Here is an 18,911-nt window from a genome sequence, read left to right on the forward strand (position 1 = left end):
CTGGAAAGAAGCAGGGGGTTGGTTTCAACTATCTGATTGTTCACTATGGTTATTTCTTTTCCGAGAGAGGCAAGGTTAATTCAATGTAATTAACTCTATTAATAGTTCCCATCTTCCTCTTTAGTCGCATTCTCTTTAGCAATAGAAGTCACACACAGTGTTGAAATCAGGTGAATACCCATTACTGATGTTTTCTTCTGGGCTTTGTTTTGTTCTTCTCTTCTAGTTCCTGATTTCTCAAATCAAAATAGAAAAATAAAGAGGGAGGAAACCACTTGGAAATAAAGCAGTTTGGCCAAGAAAGGAGTGGACTAAAGGGGTTTCCTAACCATGCAGGTTTAATAACTACACACGACAATACTTTAGCCAAGGACCTCCTTAAGCAGAGATGTGAACAATAAGCTTCTCCCGGACCCTTCCCTTCAAAATGGTTTTTCATCCAAGAAGTTGTCACTGTGTCCCCAACACTATAACTGCTCTTTGCAAAAAAATGTTATTTGAATTACTGAACTGGGCTTCCTGATCTTTCTTAATAAAAGTATCCGGTTGAAAGGACACAAAGAAACAGTAAGTATATCTTACCTTTTTTTATGGTTTTAATTCAGGCCATACAATGTGCTCACCAAAAAGTAGGGGCACTAAAAATATGTTCTGCTTGACATGGGTGCAGAACGGTCAGGGGGGATGTAGTTGCTCATGATTCACTGGAACATAGTAGAACATTCCAAATATGGTTTCACAGGAGCTGATTCTGTTTTCTGTTTGCTTGTTTTAGATGAAATAGAAATTGTGCTTATTGAGTGTACAGGTGACACCAGCCAAGATGTCAAGTAATACATTGATGTATTACAAGGATGTAGGCAGAAAGGACTAAATTTTATATGATTTTGATGAACTGGCAAGTTTTTCATGGGAAATCAAACTATCTACACAATTGGGTATAAAATAAGAACTATCCATTGGGTGCAAATGCCAGATGGTGTGACAGATTGTGTGCAAAGATGGCAGGAACGGACCTCGCTTCACAGCAGAACATTACTTCTAATAGAACGCAAATATGAACACGATTCCCTCTAAGTGGTGTTTGAAAAATCAAGCTTAAAGCAGGATGTGTGAGTGGAAATACAGCATATAGACCTGCAAGGAATTTCACTCATCTGTACTGATTCATGAGTCATTCCCTCAGCAGGAAATAACCTCAGGATTGAAAAGTTACAAAAGTTTTGGAGAAGATTCAGAACACAAAAGAAAACTATGCAGAAAATAAACTATACACAGAAGGGTTAAATATCTATTGTTTAGTCTGGAGGGAAAAAAAGGAATGAGAAGTTTGTAATTATTGAGGAAGTGGGAGGTCTGACACACAGCATGACTATTAGCTATTCTCTTGTTGCCTGTGTGGGCAGAGAAAGAGAAACTAGGTGGTGGGTGGGCTGTGAGTCTTGTTAAACCCATGGACAATCATGCAGACATAAAATCTGCTTTCAGGAGGTCTTGACACAGGCTAGTATCCAGTTGGCTGAGTTAGTTTTGTGCATGTCTGAGGAAGGAGGCAGGCTCTGTACCTTCCATCCAGATGCGGTGAGAAAAGTGAGAGGCTGACAGTGTGGACCAGACACTTATCTCATATATGAACTGTGAGCTAACCAGAGTTTCCTAAAAGCAAATGAAAACAGGTTGTTCTTTATTCCTCTTTTGCTTCTTCATACCTCCTTCTTCTAAAGAAAACCTAAAAAGCACAACTTCTCCTATGTCAGAACTTGACAAGAGAATCCATCCTTCTTGGATTGTCTTAAGGCTGAGAACCAAATGTTGAGAAATTAACTCCTGGGGTTTTTGGAATCTTTTGTTTTGAAACTAGATATTCTGGCATGAGAAACGTCTGTGACACTGCAGGTCTCTACCCATAAAAAGTTTTTCCTACAAACAGCGGCAATTTAATGGCTCCTCTGGGTCCCTAAATAAATGATAATGTTGACAGGCAGAGCAGTAAAACTGCACAACTAGAGACTGCTGGTAAATGAAATCAATGAAAGCACGGTAAATGTTGAGTAATAATTTCATTCTTGAGCCTTAAACACCTAATCACAGGTCTGGAAAAGAGAAGACTACGTGAAAGCCTCTTCTAAGGGGAAAGACCCTCCAGGTCAAAATCAATAAGAGCATCTAAGACCTCGACTAAGGAATAACTTATACCCTCACAGACTCTCATCAGGCAGCACATGTGAGGGTCATATGATTCAGAAGCAGCTGGGTAATCAGCACGAGCCTATATGTGCTTTTGATCTGATTAAAGATCACACATATTCTTAATTTTCCTAGTAATAGGGAAATATAGAAATGGATTGTATGTAAAATAGTGATAATGATATCAAGATGTAATTAAGTTTAGGTGGTATCTTTAAAAAATCTTAGTAGTATCAATGACTTTTCATGTTTTAAACGTTCTATACAGTTAGGACTAGACTGATTTTACTTTTGCTCTTTTATCCTCTGTACATTAACTTATCTATGCTCAAACAATAAATTCAATGATTTTTTTTTTTTTTTTAGCACCTACTATAGAACAGGCATACTTTCAGTTTATACCCAGGGAACAAACGTACTATTACAAAATAATGCATTTTGTGATTCAGCTTTATTTTCCCTCCATGATAACCACGCTGTGCTGTGCTCAGTACGTGAGTGGAGTAGGCGAGTGGTGTTGATGGGCGGTGGATGGCAGGACAGCGCACGGAACCAAGTTCATTTCTACTGGTCCGTGTCCAAACCAGAGGAGCTCTGAGCTGTTACTGAACTTTCACTTACACTCTGATTTCAGAGTTCACAGATCCTTTGTCCTATCCACAGTCATCTATCACATATCTGCTTCTTGGGGGATAGCATTAAGAGTTCTAACCAGTGAACAGATCAACACAAATCCCAATTCGCTTTCATGAACAGTTCACTTCTGAATGATTTATTTATATAAACAACTTGGTATGGCTACAGTAACACTATTCAATATTGGTTTTCTTTATAGATTTATATGTGAAGAAAAGTGACTCTGTGCAGTGCTGCCTTCAAATGCTGGTAGCCCCGCCTTTGAAGCCAATGGCAGCAACGCCTAAGCTGTCCTGATTCAACGAACCCAGAGACACAAAATTCACTTCATCTGTACCTTAAGGCTTGTGACAGTTGTCTCAACCCTCTCCTCAAATGATTTGAAAGTAGGAGAATTCCTAAAATAACAAAAAAAGAGAGGTCAGCTCCGAAGACCTAGCTGTCTTAGCAGTCGTGCTGTGCTGCCTGTTTTCTGCTCTTACTTGCAAACATCACCTCTGCACCAGAGTTAGTTGCTGACTTGCCACCTACACCAACCATGTTTTCAAATTTATTTCACTTCTGCTAGGTTAGATCCAGAAACCATAACCCGACATGGAATTTTTCTAAGTAAAATAGATAACTATAGAATAAATAATATAGCATTTGGCAAGGATACAACTGTAATAATTCCATGGTGCACCGTACATCATTTCCAACGAGTCAAAGGAGTGATAGCTTAATTTTTCATTTACTAATTAATTGTTTCTATCGTAACACTCCTTTTCCCAGCTCAGTTATTTTATAACCAATAGAAAGTCTATCTGAAGAACGTCACATTCGAGTTTTCCCACTTGGAATTTTAAAAGTCATTTATTTTAGTGAATGTGACACAAGACAGAAATAGCTAAAGGAAAAAAAGGTTCAGATGTTTTCAAACTTTAAAGTTTTAAAACTAAGCATTTTCTCAACATCCAGGAAGCAGTGTTTCTGAAAGTCAGTGCGCCCATTATTTTAGGTTGAAATATACTCACTACTCGTTTAATGCTTGATCAAAATGGTGCTATTGGCACGTGTTATATTTCCTCCCAAAGAAGATACACTTACTTGTTCTTACCAGACAGAACCTTTGCTGTCTATCGACAATTTATTTGTGACTCATTCACTGTGTTAAATAATCTACATACCGTCTTGTAACTTTAAGATTTAGATCTTTATCTGGTGCTTTTTGGTTTCCTATACGGGATTTGGCCACATGACATTATGAGTTAATGACATCATCACCATTAAAAATGATATCACCAAGTCCAACTAAGGAAACAGGAACTGAATTAAAAATGTGTCCTAAATCTTGTGTTCATGTTGGCTTTCAGCAACGACTGCCATCATTTTCAGGTCAAAAAATTCAACTGAACGTTACTATACTTGATAAGCCACTTGCTATTCTCTCGAGTGCAGAAGAAATAAAATAAGAGGAATGGCCTAAAGAAACTTCATAAGGGCGGATGGTTATAAAATACGGGCTTCACTGTATGGTGTGGGCTGTAGCATGGCTCTAATACTATCAAGAGGAAACTAATGTAGAGGATATGTTTTTGAATGAATTTGGCTTCATTAGGGATTGTCTCCCAAGACTCTGATGCTCCGGATGGTCACAAATGCATTTGCATCCAGGCTGTATGAAGTAACAGTGGTGAGTGCAGAGGGCCCCAGCATGGCATCACACCTTGTATATGACTCAAACATGAGTCGAATTCCTGTGAGGAATCCTCCACCGTACCTGTCTCATGATGAAATATTAGTGAAAAGAATGATTCAGAAGTGTACACTTATTAGCACTTTACTTCCACTACATGTTTTATTTGGCCAAGCTGGCCACATGACTAACTACCTGTCATCCATCAGTTGCACAGGACCACAGTGGGCAGACAGTTCAGCCTAATGGTTCAGGGTTTATGTTAGTTGAGCAAAACCTTTTTTTTTTTAAAGTTAATTTCAGGCAAGCTCACAAGGAATACATTTGACCCATAAGTCACTAGATGGATTCCTGGTTCACAGAGGAAAACCATATTTTTTTTTCAAGGCTTTTTTGGACACCCAGACTTAAAATTTAACAAGTAAAGAAGCTCAGAGCTGCAGGCTGCACTGCTCAATTCTGGTGCTCTTATTCTAGGGGCAGCAAGTCATTCAAATATGAACTAAGCCATCTTGAATCTATGCTCTCTACTTACCACCAAATTAGGGAAATCAAATGCTGTGGTTAAACTTCCAAAGTAACCACATAACCCCAGTGTAGAAGAGACATCATCAGATATATAAAACAGACATTCCTCTAATCAAATTACACTAGAGTGCATGCTGGGGAATACGGAGAAACTATTTATTCAGATTTAATCATGTCATATACAACTACAAACTTGTAGCACTGCAAATGACCCTGGAAAGAATTTGGCTTCAGTGGGCTCAAACCATTTAGAGTAACTGAACTCCCTCTAGAATGTATTCACACCACAGTATATGATATAAAGCAGGAAGAAGAGGCACAGTTCTGACTGAAGTGAGGGAGGGTCCCAGAGACTAGATCCCCTCCCATGGAGCCCCAACCAGGGCAGCCCAAGGAAGCACTAGGGCTCCTGGGAGCACCAAGGGAAGAGCAGTAAAGCTGGTTCTAGCCTCTTATTTTTAAACATGATGAAAATGCTGTCACTGAGGTGACCTTCCCAAGGCTGCCAAGTTCACCCCTCAGGTCACACCAATCAAGAGTGGCTGGACTTAACCCAGTGCGTCTGGTCAATAGCCCAAGCCCATGACACCTACAATACTTATACAGGGTTGTCAGCCTTTCTTCCTGAGGGCCCTCAGAAAAGAGCATAAGATAGGTCATGGCATTTCCCTTTACATAAAGAAGGAAAAAACCCACAAAGTATCAATAAAGTTAACACTTCATGCACATTATACACTGATATTATGTAAAATAATTTACACAGATTACCTCATAGCAGGCATACTTATGGAATGGCGAATGGAGTAGCTTCAGGGCAAAAGCAGATTAAAGGGAAAAAAAAAAGAAAGAAAAAAAGATAGCACAATATAAGTACATGAGAAACTCCCTATTCACAGTTTCAAAACAGCAATTTCAACTATCTGAAGTGTTCCCTGCACACCCCACCAAGATGAGATTTGGTTTTGTTGGGTAGGATGGGCCACAGTCACTTCCAAAGGAATAAGGAGACCAGGTGGTCCATGGCTGCATATTATTTCACTTCCTGTAGGTTCCCTGTAGGCCAGGGAGGAGAGGAGGAGACTGTCTGGTTTGCCCTAGGTCAGCCCAACAGCTAGTGGACATGCTCACCTGGTCCAGCTCCCTTCTCCTGTTCAGGAAGACAGTAAGGGGCAAGGGGCAGTGCCTAGCACATACAGCCAGGCAGCTGAAAGCTCATCATTCCATTGCAGAGAAGCACTCCAGAGGACTGTGTGTAGTTAACATGAGTCAATCAAGGAAACACATGCCAGGTAAACTCAATTCACACAGTCCAACATGGTGGCAGGGCTTCTGCATCCATCCCAGGACATCCGGTACAAAGAGCAACTTTTCTGAGAACTCTTAAGATCATCAGCCTTCTCACCCTGTTGATCCTACAGCGGCTAACTCGCCTTCCCTCTGATCGACTGCCCGTTATTTCTACGTGAGTTCCACTCGGAAATCAGGCTGCAGGAAGGGAGCAAGCAAAATGGGGTCCATTTTCCTAGGCTAGCATGTCCTCATCCAATTTCCACCACAGTCCCGGCCTTCTCTTCTTCCAGGAAGCTAACAGGTAGGGGATCAGACTCATCACCTTCCCCAACAATATCCACTGAGGTCATCAGTAGGGGCGGCACTTTACTAGAACTCAGAAAGAAAAGGACAAAGAAGTGCAGGGGATACTTACGGTCTTACCCTAGACACTCCATTTAGAAATCATAGGCAAATATTTCCTCATAAGTTACGTTAAAAAAAGAATTACTAAAAGAACTTCATCAGCATTATAAATTATTCATCTCTTTAAATACAGGTAGTTTTCTTAATAAAAAAAATTTTTTTAAGGCATGTAATAAGATTCTACCTAAAAGGAGGCTTAATTCAGAGACCTGGGACTGACAGTTGCACACTTGCTAACATTTGAGCTCTTCCGGTGGCCTTTCTCCTCTTCAACTTCAGAAGGTACAGAGAGTTGAAGGTAAATCATCTGCCTAAGTAACAGTTACTAGGAATTCAGAAAAACACAACAATCCAGAGGAAAAAACTCCTGTTTCTCGACTTCACTTTCTGAAAGTTTCGTAAACATACGCAACTCGCAATTGCCACTTTCCTCTTCTTTGAATCTAAGGACCTTTGCCAGTGTAAGAAGGCATGATGCAGAAGGAGATTCCTGAGGGATGGCTCAGCAAGTGAAAGTCGTGTAAATGATTCAGAAGTGAGATACACAGGGGCTGAAATAGATTCAAATGCATTAGGTGCCCTATACTCTGTAACTCTCCCTGGTTGTGAACACTCTCAGCAACAGAGACCTGGTCTTTGGCTGAAGCGCACCCACAGTGGGGCTCCGGGGAGGAAGGGAGCTGCTAGGGAGCTGGCAGGGCCCTGGGGGCAGCGCTTACCCGATGGAGTGAGACCTGCAGCCGGAGCAGCACAGGAGAGAAGAGCAGGAGCAGGGTTAGCACATCAGGATGCAAGGAACCGGCCTCACTGCCCACTGTCCCCTCTTTGAAGAGCCCCAAGGAAAAGACGAGGGGACCCCATTTGTTACTCTTTTTGAGTACACTGACTTTTTAATGTCTTCACAATTACTTTACCAACCTACCGTATGTGTGCTTCTCACTATTTTTCTCATGGACATATAGAGGTGGCTGGATTCTCTAATAAAGTCACACGCCTCCTCCAAAGATTTCCTCTCCACTAGATCACACGCAGTTTGAACAAATTCACCGAGAAGTCCCAAGAAGATGGCAACATTATTAATATAAAAGTGATTCTAATAGCTTGCATTTCTTCAGAGTACTTTCATAAATGTGACCTTATTTTAACTTCAGAGAAAACAGTCTAGTTAGGTAGCTATTAACCACGTTACCTGACAGGTGGAGAAGAAGTCAGAGCAATTCCGTGACCAGGCTCAGGGGCCTTCACTTAGTGGCCGTCAGGAGAAAATGAGAACCTTAGCTCAGGAAATCTTATTTATTTTTATAAAACATCTAAATTAAATCCTAACATAGCGCTTTTCATCCAGTTATTAAAAGGCCCAAATTCTAGGTTTTCAAAACCTGTAAGCATTAACTTTTAATTATTTTAAAGAAAAACTGAGAGGGGATTCCCTGGAGGTCCAGTGGTTAGGACTCTGAGCTCTTACTGCCAAGGGCCAGAGTTCGATCCCTGTTCGGGGAACTAGGATCCCGTAAGCCTCGCGGTGCAGCCAACAACAACAACAACAACAACAACCAAAAAAAAAACCCCACAAAACTGAGAGGTACTGTTTTTCTTCTCAGGTATCTGAATTTTTCTGTCAATCTTTTTGAAGAAGTTCAGAAATTTGTTCCCAGAATTCACAAAAGAATTTTATGGTATAACCAAAAAAATATAAAATAATATGATACTTTCAAACTGAAAAGGGGTTCAAAGTAAAATGCCTGTGATAAAATTTTAAAATTTCCCCACTATCATTTTATAAATTGGCAAATTAATTTGAACGAAAAATTTAAAACTTACTAATTGTTCTCTTTTGAGAATCATTATTATATTAAACTTAACTACTTTTCAAATATGACTTTTACATATATTACTTGTTCTAGTATAAAAGTAACAATTCTTTGTAAAACTTTTTGCTTTCACAGAGAGTTATCCTCATTTATTTCAAATGTTAAATATTATAGTTTGAGAAAAATATAGGCCTGAAAATATAGGTCTACAAACTATTACAGGCCCATATTTGAATGTGGACTACATTTCCCAATATTTTTAGCCACAGTTTGTAATGGAAGTTTTGTATCCTCTACACAGAGCAATAATTAATGAAAAGTTTGGAACTCCTGGGAAACAGGTTATCCATTGTGCTAAAACAAAGCCACATTGAAACAGGAGGAAAGGCAGTCAACACAACCTTGATATCATGCCCAGCTCTTGTAGGAACATGAGTATGTCAACATGCTGCACGTGTGAAACACAGTCCTCGTTCTCTACAACTTATGAAACACACTGCACTCCTGTTCACGGACTCTCCCAATTTCAGTCCTGTGGGGTCACCTTGTAACTGAGACAGTCACTTAGTAAAGGTAAAAACTGGCTTTATTGAGTGCTTAATACATAGCAGGCTCTCTTTTGCTACTTGTATAATAAACTGAAGACGTTGTTACTTTTATCCCCATTTATAACTGAGAACAGCCACAGATTCCCAGACGCCACCCAAGACCTACTGAGGTGCAACCTTGGAGAGAGAGGTGGAATCTGGGAATATGCATTTGTCAAGCTTCAGAGGTGTCCCTAAGGTCTGCTACCGTTAGAGAAACACTATTCTAGTCGGCAGTATTATGCCACTGAATCCCAGTGTTCAAGTGAAAGGTTTCAACTAAGTATGTGGAGAACAAACTTTATAAACGTGACAAAATATATTTTCTTGGATATAACTGGTGATAAGGTCTTTCCTGTTTTAAGGAGTTATTTAATTAGTTTAGATAAATGTTTTAATGCCACTGAAATGACTGCAAATTTTTATATAATAAAGTTAGGGTTAATTCATAATCCAGAATATCTACCGTTCATCACACACTGCCTCTGAAGAATTTTAACTGCTTTTTGTTATTGCTTTATTAGCAAAAATGAAGAGAAAGCAATGTACTCAGATTCATGCACATGTACTTACTTAACTCTAGCCTCATGAATGCCAAGTTGTTAAGATGATGCATGAATTTGGGGCACAATCCAGTAATTTTTGACGTCAAAAAATAACTTAAACACAAAGATATAAATATTTGCCTCTAGGTATCAAAGCTGCAGGGTAACAAAGAAAGCAATAGTTTAAGAATCCAGTAAAATAATACACACATATTTTTAAAAAAGAAGAAATATAAAATGTACTTGAGAAGTTTTTAAAAAGTGAATTTGATTTCTAGAGAGAAAAATGATATTGATTTATACGAAAAATCTCCTAAACATATCAGCCAAATTCAAAATAAACTATGAGAGGTATTTAAACAAGCAAAAAAAATGAGAGTAACAACTCTATGTAAGAGAACTTCCTAGTACATAATATGAAAAATAAAAATGGTCAATACTACATTGTTTTCCTGGTGCCTATAGTGAGGTCATTTGGTTCCCAGTTCAATATCTTGATATTCACCCTAATTTTATATAACAAACACTGAAAATAACCAAAATGAACAAAGGGACTGGTTTAAACATTTTGCTACAGCTACGCACTGGAAGATAATACAGCCATTAAAAATGAAGATGTAAGGACTTCCCTGGTGGTACACTGGTTTGGAGTCCACCTGCCAATGCAGGAGACAAGCAGGGTTCGATCCCTGCTCCGGGAGGATCCCATGTGCCGTGGAGCAACTGGGCCCATGAGCCACAACTACTGAGCCTTTGAGCCTCGAGCCCGTGCTCTGCAGCGGGAGAGGCCACCGCAATGAGAAGCCTGCACACCGCAACGAGAAGTGGCCCCTGCTCTCCGCAACTAGAGAAGGCCTGTGTGCAGTAACAAAGACCCGATGCAGACAAAAATAAGTAAATAATTTTTTTAAAAATGAAGATGCAATAAACATTTATTAACATATTCACAATATATTGCTAAAGTAAAGAAAGAATACTACCAGGAGCATACACTATATGGTACCTTTTTAGAATAAAAGAATAAACTATGCATTTAGCATAGAAAAAATACATGTACTAGTTGGATATATACAAAAATGTAACCAAGAATAGTTTATCAGAGAATATTCCCTGAAGGCATATTTTAACTTATTGTTTAAATTACAGTGATTAAAATTCAGTGTGTGCTGCATTCTTTTGAAATCTCTCCTTATTACTGGTGATTAAAGGCACCCTCTATCTTCTATTTCTACTAGGTCGGGTCCTAGTGGAAAGGGCATCTCTGGGACCAGGCCCACTAAGCTGACCTTCAGGCAGAAAGTGTCCCAATATAAAAATGTATCTCAGTCACCAATACTATCAGCCACATAAAATTTTAATCCAACTTAAAAAAAAAAGGATGTGTTAGGAAGACCAGTTGATATATATATATATATATATATATATATATATATATATAAAATGCTCCCCTTCTCTCAGAAAGCCAAAGGCTTAGCCCCATTCCCGTGGTTCTTTCCCACAGTACCTCATGTCTCCAAACTTCTTGCTGATGGCCGTCCCAACGTTGCTGAAAGCTGCAGTTGCCTTCTGCCCTGCGTGACTCAGAGTTTCATGTGTTTTCTTGTAGCTAGAAATAAAACAAAAAATAAAACAGAGAAAGATAATATCATGATTTCCCATAAAACATTCATCGTACTTCTCTCTCCTGACTTTGAAAACTCCCTTTCCAAGCCAGATTTAGGAAGATGATCCACAGAAGTAATTGTTTCTATTCATTGTTTGGGGAGGATGGGTTGGTGGCCGCTCATCAGAGGGAAACTCAGACCATTAAATCTGAATTCAGGAAAAATATACAAATATAAGTCCAGATCTGAATGTGCAGATCTTTAATCACAAACAGTGGAACTGCTCTGAGAGTAGAGAGTTATTCTTAAAGAGATGTATTAACTCTATGAAGTGACGATGAAAGCTCTAGCCATCAGTGGTAACACGAATTAGAAAATGTATATTTCAAAGGGAAATTTAAGCTTTTACTGCTTATGTGGGTAAAAGTAACCATAAAATGGCAAAATAGAACTAGTTACTTAATTTTCAAATACTTAGAGCTGGGAATAAGAAGGGTGCATAATCTTAATATAGTTACTTTTTTTAAAACAGTTTTAGGAATATAGTACTGCAATGATCTGTTCACAAACCTATGTCCCCACAAGGCTGACTCCCTGAGGGCAAGGAAGACATTCATCTTTGTGTCCCCAGTATGTGGCAGAGGGATACAGGGGAAACTTAATAAATATTAGAGGAATGAATCAATGATCAAAGAGGAAGCTCCTCTGTAGCTCTGAACTAGGAGTCACGACAGTAAGAACAATGCAGTGTGATGGATTATAGAGAGAGAATGGACGGACTTGACAGGAGGTTATAAGTGACAAATGGAACAAGACGAATAAATTGGTTTAAGGTTTTGAGCATGGTGACAGGAAAGGCGGTGGTGTATCCACTGGGCTAGGAAATTTCTAAGTGTTAACTAATAAAGTAGAAAACAAAAGGCACCTAACCTGAGGGAATAAAAAGAAATCAGCCGAAAGTTTTGTACACCATTTCACAGTATATGTAAGTCAAGTCATTATGCTATACAGCTTAAACTTATGCAGTGTTGTATGTATTATATTTAATTTAATATACCTCAATAAAACTGAAACAAACCAAACCAAAAAGTGTTCAACTGATTTTTAAAAAATAAACGAATTCTTTTTTTTAACATCTTTATTGGAGTATAATTGCTTTACAATGGTTTCTGCTTTATAACAAAGAGAATCAGCTCTACACATACATATATCCCCATATCTCCTCCCTCTTGTGTCTCCTTCCCACCCTCCCTATCCCACCCCTCTAGGTGGTCACAAAGCACCGAGCTGATCTCCCTGTGCTATGCGGCTGCTATGTGGCTGCTTCCCACTATAAACTAATTCTTATAATGCACATACCATCTTCTTCCCAGGTAAGTTCCCCCAAAGCTCCTTGCTTAGCCTAGAACACTTGCATGCATATGGTACATCTAAGAAGTCTATGCCCTGTGACATTCCTTGTGTAGGAACTTCCGTTATCCCTCCCACCCTTCCACTTCCCACAAATCATCCGGCCCTAATTATACTATCAGACTCTACACAAATGCTTTAAAACATGCTCCTTGGTCTTCCTTGGGACTGAAATCACTTTATTAACATGGTATTCTATTATTCTTTTTTTGTTAGCAGGAAGGAATGAGTCTGATATTATCAGCACCGTATGTTATTTATTTACACAATGCCTGTTTTTCAGGAAGTGTAAAAATCAAGTATTATCTAGATGATAAAACCAAACCAAATATTCATTTACTAAACAGACATTTTCTAGGGAATAGGGAAAGACTGACAGGAAAAAGGGTCAAAGCAGAATTTGGTGAACGGGAGGTAATTTGTCTCTGGGGAGAGGTATGTGATTAGGGGAGGTGGACCCCAGACGGCTCTGGGTCAAGCAGCAAATGAGAAGTGGGAAGATGAAAGAAAGGAACAGCTTTTAGAATGTTTGCTTAATTTTGTTCGCTGCCAAGTTACAAAAATATCAGTTATTCAAATTACAACTTTCTTTTTACATTTCACTATAGGATGTTAGGTTTTAATTATGGCGGGAGAATATTTCTGATCATGTGAAATCATGGAATTGCAGGCAGATTACACATAAAATAAAATATTAATCTCTAACTTCTTATTAGTGATAAGGCAGTTAATATAGCACTAAATGTGGACCAGAAATAGAAACCTCCATCATTATTACAAGAATTCAGGAGATGTGATCTTGAAATGGCACACGCTGAGAATCCTTCAGAAGAAACATGCTACTAAACAGGTTCCCAAAGCAGTGTCCTGATGCTTGGATTAACTAGGCATAGAGATAGCCTTTAAAACAAAGATTTAAAGGTAGTAGTTTTAGCCTTAAAAACAAAAGGATTTATTTACAAATAAACAAAGAAAAATGTGGAATTGCTATTCCAGTTATATTTTTAGGATGCTGACAAAGTTTACACAAAGCAGTAACCCAGCCATGAAATCAGATCTGTAGAGGGAACCCCCTGGCGGTCCAGTGGCTACGATTCTGTGCTTTCACTGCCGAGGGCGTGGGTTCGATCCCTGGTTGGGGAACTAAGATCCCACAAGCTGCACAGCATGGCCCAAAAAACACCCAAAAATCAGATCTATGGAAAATGGGCTGTAAAACATGAAATCCATACATGATGGAAGTGAGGAAGACACTATATTATACACAGATGAAACATGGTCTTGCACTATGGACTGGAATTTAGAATTAGGCTCAGTTCTAATTAGCAAGGAAAACGTTTCCCTATGCAAAAGTTTCTCAGGCATATTGGTGAGGAAATAATCCATTAAATAACCCAAAGAGGAGACTTTGTATCTTCTCTTCCCTTCTATTCCTTTCACACTCCATAGCCAACCCGTCAAGAGACCCTGCTAGTTCAGCCCTCCAAACAGATCTCGAATCTGTCTACTGTCTCACCACCTCTACTGGTCTCTGCCTTAGTTCAATTCACCATCATCACTCACCTGGGGTCTTGGCCAAGTGAGTGTCAGAGGAACAGAGTTGGGTTCTGGGGGGAAATGGGCACAGAAGAGGGAATCAAGGAAGGCCAAGGGAAGACAGTCAATCGGGTATCCACTCAGTACTGCATCTGTAAGGCCTGAAAGGTGACTCAAGGGAAAAGTAAAAAATTACTCTGTCACACTGTGGTCTTTGCATGAGGTTGGGACTGGGTACCAGTTAGAGAATTCCTTCTTGTGTTGGTCCTGCATTTCTTTCAGGAATTTCTTGCAATTAAAGCAAATATTTAATTTACTTGTAAACTTTCCACGTAATTTAACTTTTATATATTTGAGAATGCTTTGAATTTTGAGGTAAGAAGTGGCTTTTGAACACTTTGTGTGTGTGTGTGTGTGTGTGTGTGTGTGTGTGTGTGTGTGTGAGACATTCTAAATTTAATGGCTTCATTTAAAAATAGCTAGTCAGGGAGAAGTACAGTTAGCCCGTCGCGTCTGTGGGTTCTGCATCTGTGCATTCAACCAACCACAGATGGAAAACATTCAGGAAAAAAATTCCAGGAAGTTCTAAAAAGCAAAACTTGAATTTGCCATCAGTGGGTAACTATTTCCATAGCATTTACACTGTATTTAGAACTATTTACACTGCATTAGGTATTATAAGTAATCTAGAGATGATTTCATGTGTATGGGAGGATGCATATAGGTCATGCAAATACTACACCATTCTATATAAGGGACTCGAGCATCCACGGATTTTGGTATCTGCATGGGTCCTGGGACAAAACCCCCGCAGATACCTAGGGGTGACTCTACATATAGTAAGCAATAAGTGTTAGCACACTATGTTTTAAACACGCTTCTGTATCAAAATGTGAGACAGGTGTTTACAGGCATCTGACTACTTTAGTGAGGTATTAGGGACATTTAAGTCCTCACCATGAAAAATGCATCTCTATATCTATGTGAAATTTCAAAGTTAAAATTCAAACGTATGGAGAGCTCAATGGAGTGTTAAAGATTTTAGGGACTGTTAACTCTTTATTTCTGGGAATTATAAAATGTTAAATCTGAAAGGCACTAGAGCCTGATCCCTTAAGACTACAGATGATGAAACTGAGGCCCAGAAGAGCTGAGTGACACTTTAATGACAGAGGTAGGGTTAGAGTAGGCAGTGTGCCTGCCTTCCACCAGAGGGTCTTGTTGCCTAGGAGATGACAAGGGTGAATTAGATCAACTCCAGTGTTTGTGGAGAGAAATAATACTACTATATTTCGAGAAATTTTAAGATGCACATTTTCTACCCACACTTTTAGGCCTCTTCCCCTAGGCTAACCACTACATTTCTTGAAAACAATTAGTAGTCCTTATATACATTACTTAGAGACCAATCATTGAGGACAAGAGATTTCTAGGGGTTAGGCAATGAGAGAGGGTTATACATGGGGAAGTGAGCTCCACGAACAAAATAACTAGGGAATCCATGAGAAATAGGTCAGCAGGCTCAGAGCATTTAAAAGCTCCAAGGAGTACCACACACATTACAGCCTAAGTGAAGGGTCCCTCTGGAGTTGTGCACTGCACAGACCCTGTACCTTATGGTGCATCCTAACTGGGCTTGATCTTAAAACTGAATAAGTAATATACATCCTCATCCAGAGGCTAGGAGCCTGTGTCTTGAAACAATGCTCTTCTGTCAGGCCACAGATAACCCCCAAGGAAGTCGGTGTATTTGCATTTTACTCCCTTTATTGTGCCATGAAATTCTGTAAATAGTTTGTACTTCTCATACTGAAAACTGTTTTTTCAACTCTATCACATAAAATTATGTTCAATAGTATTCAAATAATGAAAAACAGTTTAAATACTAACATTCTGATTGACTTGACAACCTTATAATTTAAATGGAAGTGGTATTTAGCATTTTACATTACTAGCATCTCTTATTTTAAGCTAAAGATAAATTATACCATTGCTGAGTTCCATAATTGATAGAGCGGACAACTAACACATTTTCCTTAAATAAAAATCAAGTGTTAAGATATCCTCAGGGACTTCCCTGGTGGCACAGTGGTTAAGAATCTGCCTGACAATGCAGGGGACACGGGCTCGAACCCTGGTCTGGGAAGATCCCACATGCCGCAGAGCAACTAAGCACATGTGCCACAACTACTGGGCCTGCGCCCTAGAGCCTGCAAGCCACAACTACTGAGCCTGTGTGCCACAACTACTGAAGCCCGTGCTCCTAGAGCCCGTGCTCCGCAGCAAGAGAAGTCACTGCAATGAGAAGCCCACACACCGCAACGAAGAGTAGACCCCACTCGCCACAACTATAGAAAGCCTGCGTGCAACGATGGAGACCCAACGCAGCCATAAATAAATACATAAATAAATAAATTTATTGAAAAGAAAAAAGATATCCTCAGGTTGCTGTCAATTGTGCACTGGGAGGCAAGAAAATTGGGAGTATTTGCTTCAAGAAGTCTGTGTTGGGTGCCTCTCCTCAGGGTTCCCATAATCCCCTCTGCACAGCTCTTTGCAAACATCCTCCCAATGTGCTGCAATTACGGTTTTTAAACCTCTCTCTGGGACTCGCCCGAACTTCCTGAGGGCAGAACCACGTCTTTTTCATCATCACTGTATCCCCAGTGCCTGAATCAACTACAGCAAGAGTCACGTGAGTTTCCTCTGGATTCTGGAGGCTGGAATGCCCCAGCTTCAGCTACAGGTGCAGAGTCAGGGGTTGGCAGTGCGAAGTTTCTAACTCTGGAGAAGAGCCACGGCGACCTTAAGGTGAGTGAGGGCAATTCTGCCTTGCGTGCTCTAAAGCAATCCAGCTAACAGTAGCTTTGGAGGAACCTGCACTTCCCAACAAGGCTCGAATATGGTCCAGTGTTGAACCTTTCTTTGGCAAAAGTTTAACTGTGATAAGCAAATGGCAGCTCACATTTATTAAGCACTTTGTATGCGTTAACCTATCGAAGATGCATTTTGTTTGCTTGTTTGGAGTACAAGTAATCTTCCTCTTTTCCAATGAAAGTCAACAGAAAAATAGGCTTTACTTTTCAGAGATTCAGTTTGGCTGGAATGGATAGCTTCCCCCTTCCCAGCTTTACTGAGGTATAACTGACGAAACAAAATTGTGAGATATTGGATTTGATATACATATACACTGTGAAAGGACTCTTTTCCATCTAGTAAATTAACATATCCATCACCTCACATACATATGTGTGTGTGTGTGTGTGTATGTGTGTAGATGAGAACATTTAAGTTCTACTCTCTTAGCTATTTCAATTATACAATACAGTGTTACCAACTATAGTCATGATATTATACATTAGATCCTCAGACCTTATTCATCTTATAACTGAAAGTGTGTATTCTTACCAACCTCTCCCTATTTCACCCATACGCCCACCTCTAGCAACCACCCTTGAACTCTGTTTCCAAGAGTTTGATGTTTTTTTAGATTCCACATATAAGTAATATCATGCAGTAACTGTCCTTCTCTGACTTACTTCACTTAGCATAATGCCCTCAAGGTCCATCCATGTTGTCGCAAACAGCAGGATTTCTTTCTTTCTCATGGCTGAATAATATTCCATTGCACTCGTGTGTGTGTGTGTGTGTGTGTGTGTGTGTGTGTGTGTGTGTGCGCACCTTTAAGGAATGGGTAGCATTTAACTGCTACAACAGGTGAGCTGTTTGGCCAGCACACCAACAAGGGTGCTCTTCAGTAGTGTGGGGTAAGGTTCTCTGCAAGCCAAATAAAAGGCATTCTGTTGACTTTTCATGCAGATTCCTCTTCATGTCTTACAGATTTGGAAGTCAGTGTTAATAGTCAAAGGAGAAAGCGTGTCATCTTCTAACATGTTCTGACTTAAAGCATTTTTCTACATACAGATCGAAGAAAAAAATTTAAATTCAATAGTCTTTTTACAAGAAGATATCTTATAGCCCAAATCTGTTTTCTATTACGGAATTTAAAAGAGAGCATTACTTGAACGGTTGCATATGCAGCATTTTACCAAAGACACAAAAACTATTTAGGCTTCTTTTCTTCCAAAGCTTCCCTAAACACACTATCAAAACATAGATTTACCACTTGAATCTAGAAAAGCAGAACCTACTTCCTGCCTTGTGTGATAAGATGAAAGCCGAAAGGTAAGAAGAATGAACGACCATGTGAGAGATGCGCTACGTGGTCTTTTAAAATTAGGTCTTTAATCTTCACTGGCACTTCTGAACCCAATGGTGCCACAACAGGCTCCTCATAAAAAGAGATAATAATCTTTACTGACCATAATAAGCTGGAAGTCTTAGAAGCACAAAGCAAAGAGTAAATAAATCATAAATTGAGCTTCAATTTTCAAGGACTGTGCTTTTTTTTTTAATGCTGAATGTTAGAGTTTTACTCCTCTGTATATAGGATGAAGTTATTAAGTTTTCTGAAAAGATGGAATGGTTTAAATTCCATTCCACAACCTTCTCCCCTTTGTAGACCTGCCATTTGTTCTATGATACAACTCAGTGTTTATTGCTGGGCAATTTCACCGGTTAGCAAAGGCTGAACACTCACTAAAATGAAGCATATCAGTTTTAACAGCCCCCCACGACATCAAGCTTACAAATTCCTTTTCCTTCTATTTCCAGAAGAGATTCAATTTCTCCTCCAG

The 18,911-nt window shown here is 39.4% G+C and overlaps 1 protein-coding gene across 1 annotated transcript in view; it reads right to left on the bottom strand.

Annotated features, from left to right (window-relative positions):
* TPD52L1 (TPD52 like 1) overlaps positions 1 to 18,911 on the bottom strand; it is a 99,831-nt gene that overhangs the window by 2,388 nt on the left and 78,532 nt on the right. Inside the window, exons 4-7 of the mRNA XM_060030544.1 lie at positions 11,169 to 11,270; positions 7,441 to 7,455; positions 5,795 to 5,833; positions 3,161 to 3,221 (exon numbers count right to left, since the gene is read on the bottom strand). Of these exons, the coding sequence (XP_059886527.1) occupies positions 3,161 to 3,221; positions 5,795 to 5,833; positions 7,441 to 7,455; positions 11,169 to 11,270 (217 nt within the window). The remainder of the gene's footprint in view (positions 1 to 3,160; positions 3,222 to 5,794; positions 5,834 to 7,440; positions 7,456 to 11,168; positions 11,271 to 18,911) is intronic.

This window comes from Delphinus delphis, chromosome 14 (assembly GCF_949987515.2).
Source record: "Delphinus delphis chromosome 14, mDelDel1.2, whole genome shotgun sequence".
NCBI classification, from domain to species: domain Eukaryota; kingdom Metazoa; phylum Chordata; class Mammalia; order Artiodactyla; family Delphinidae; genus Delphinus; species Delphinus delphis.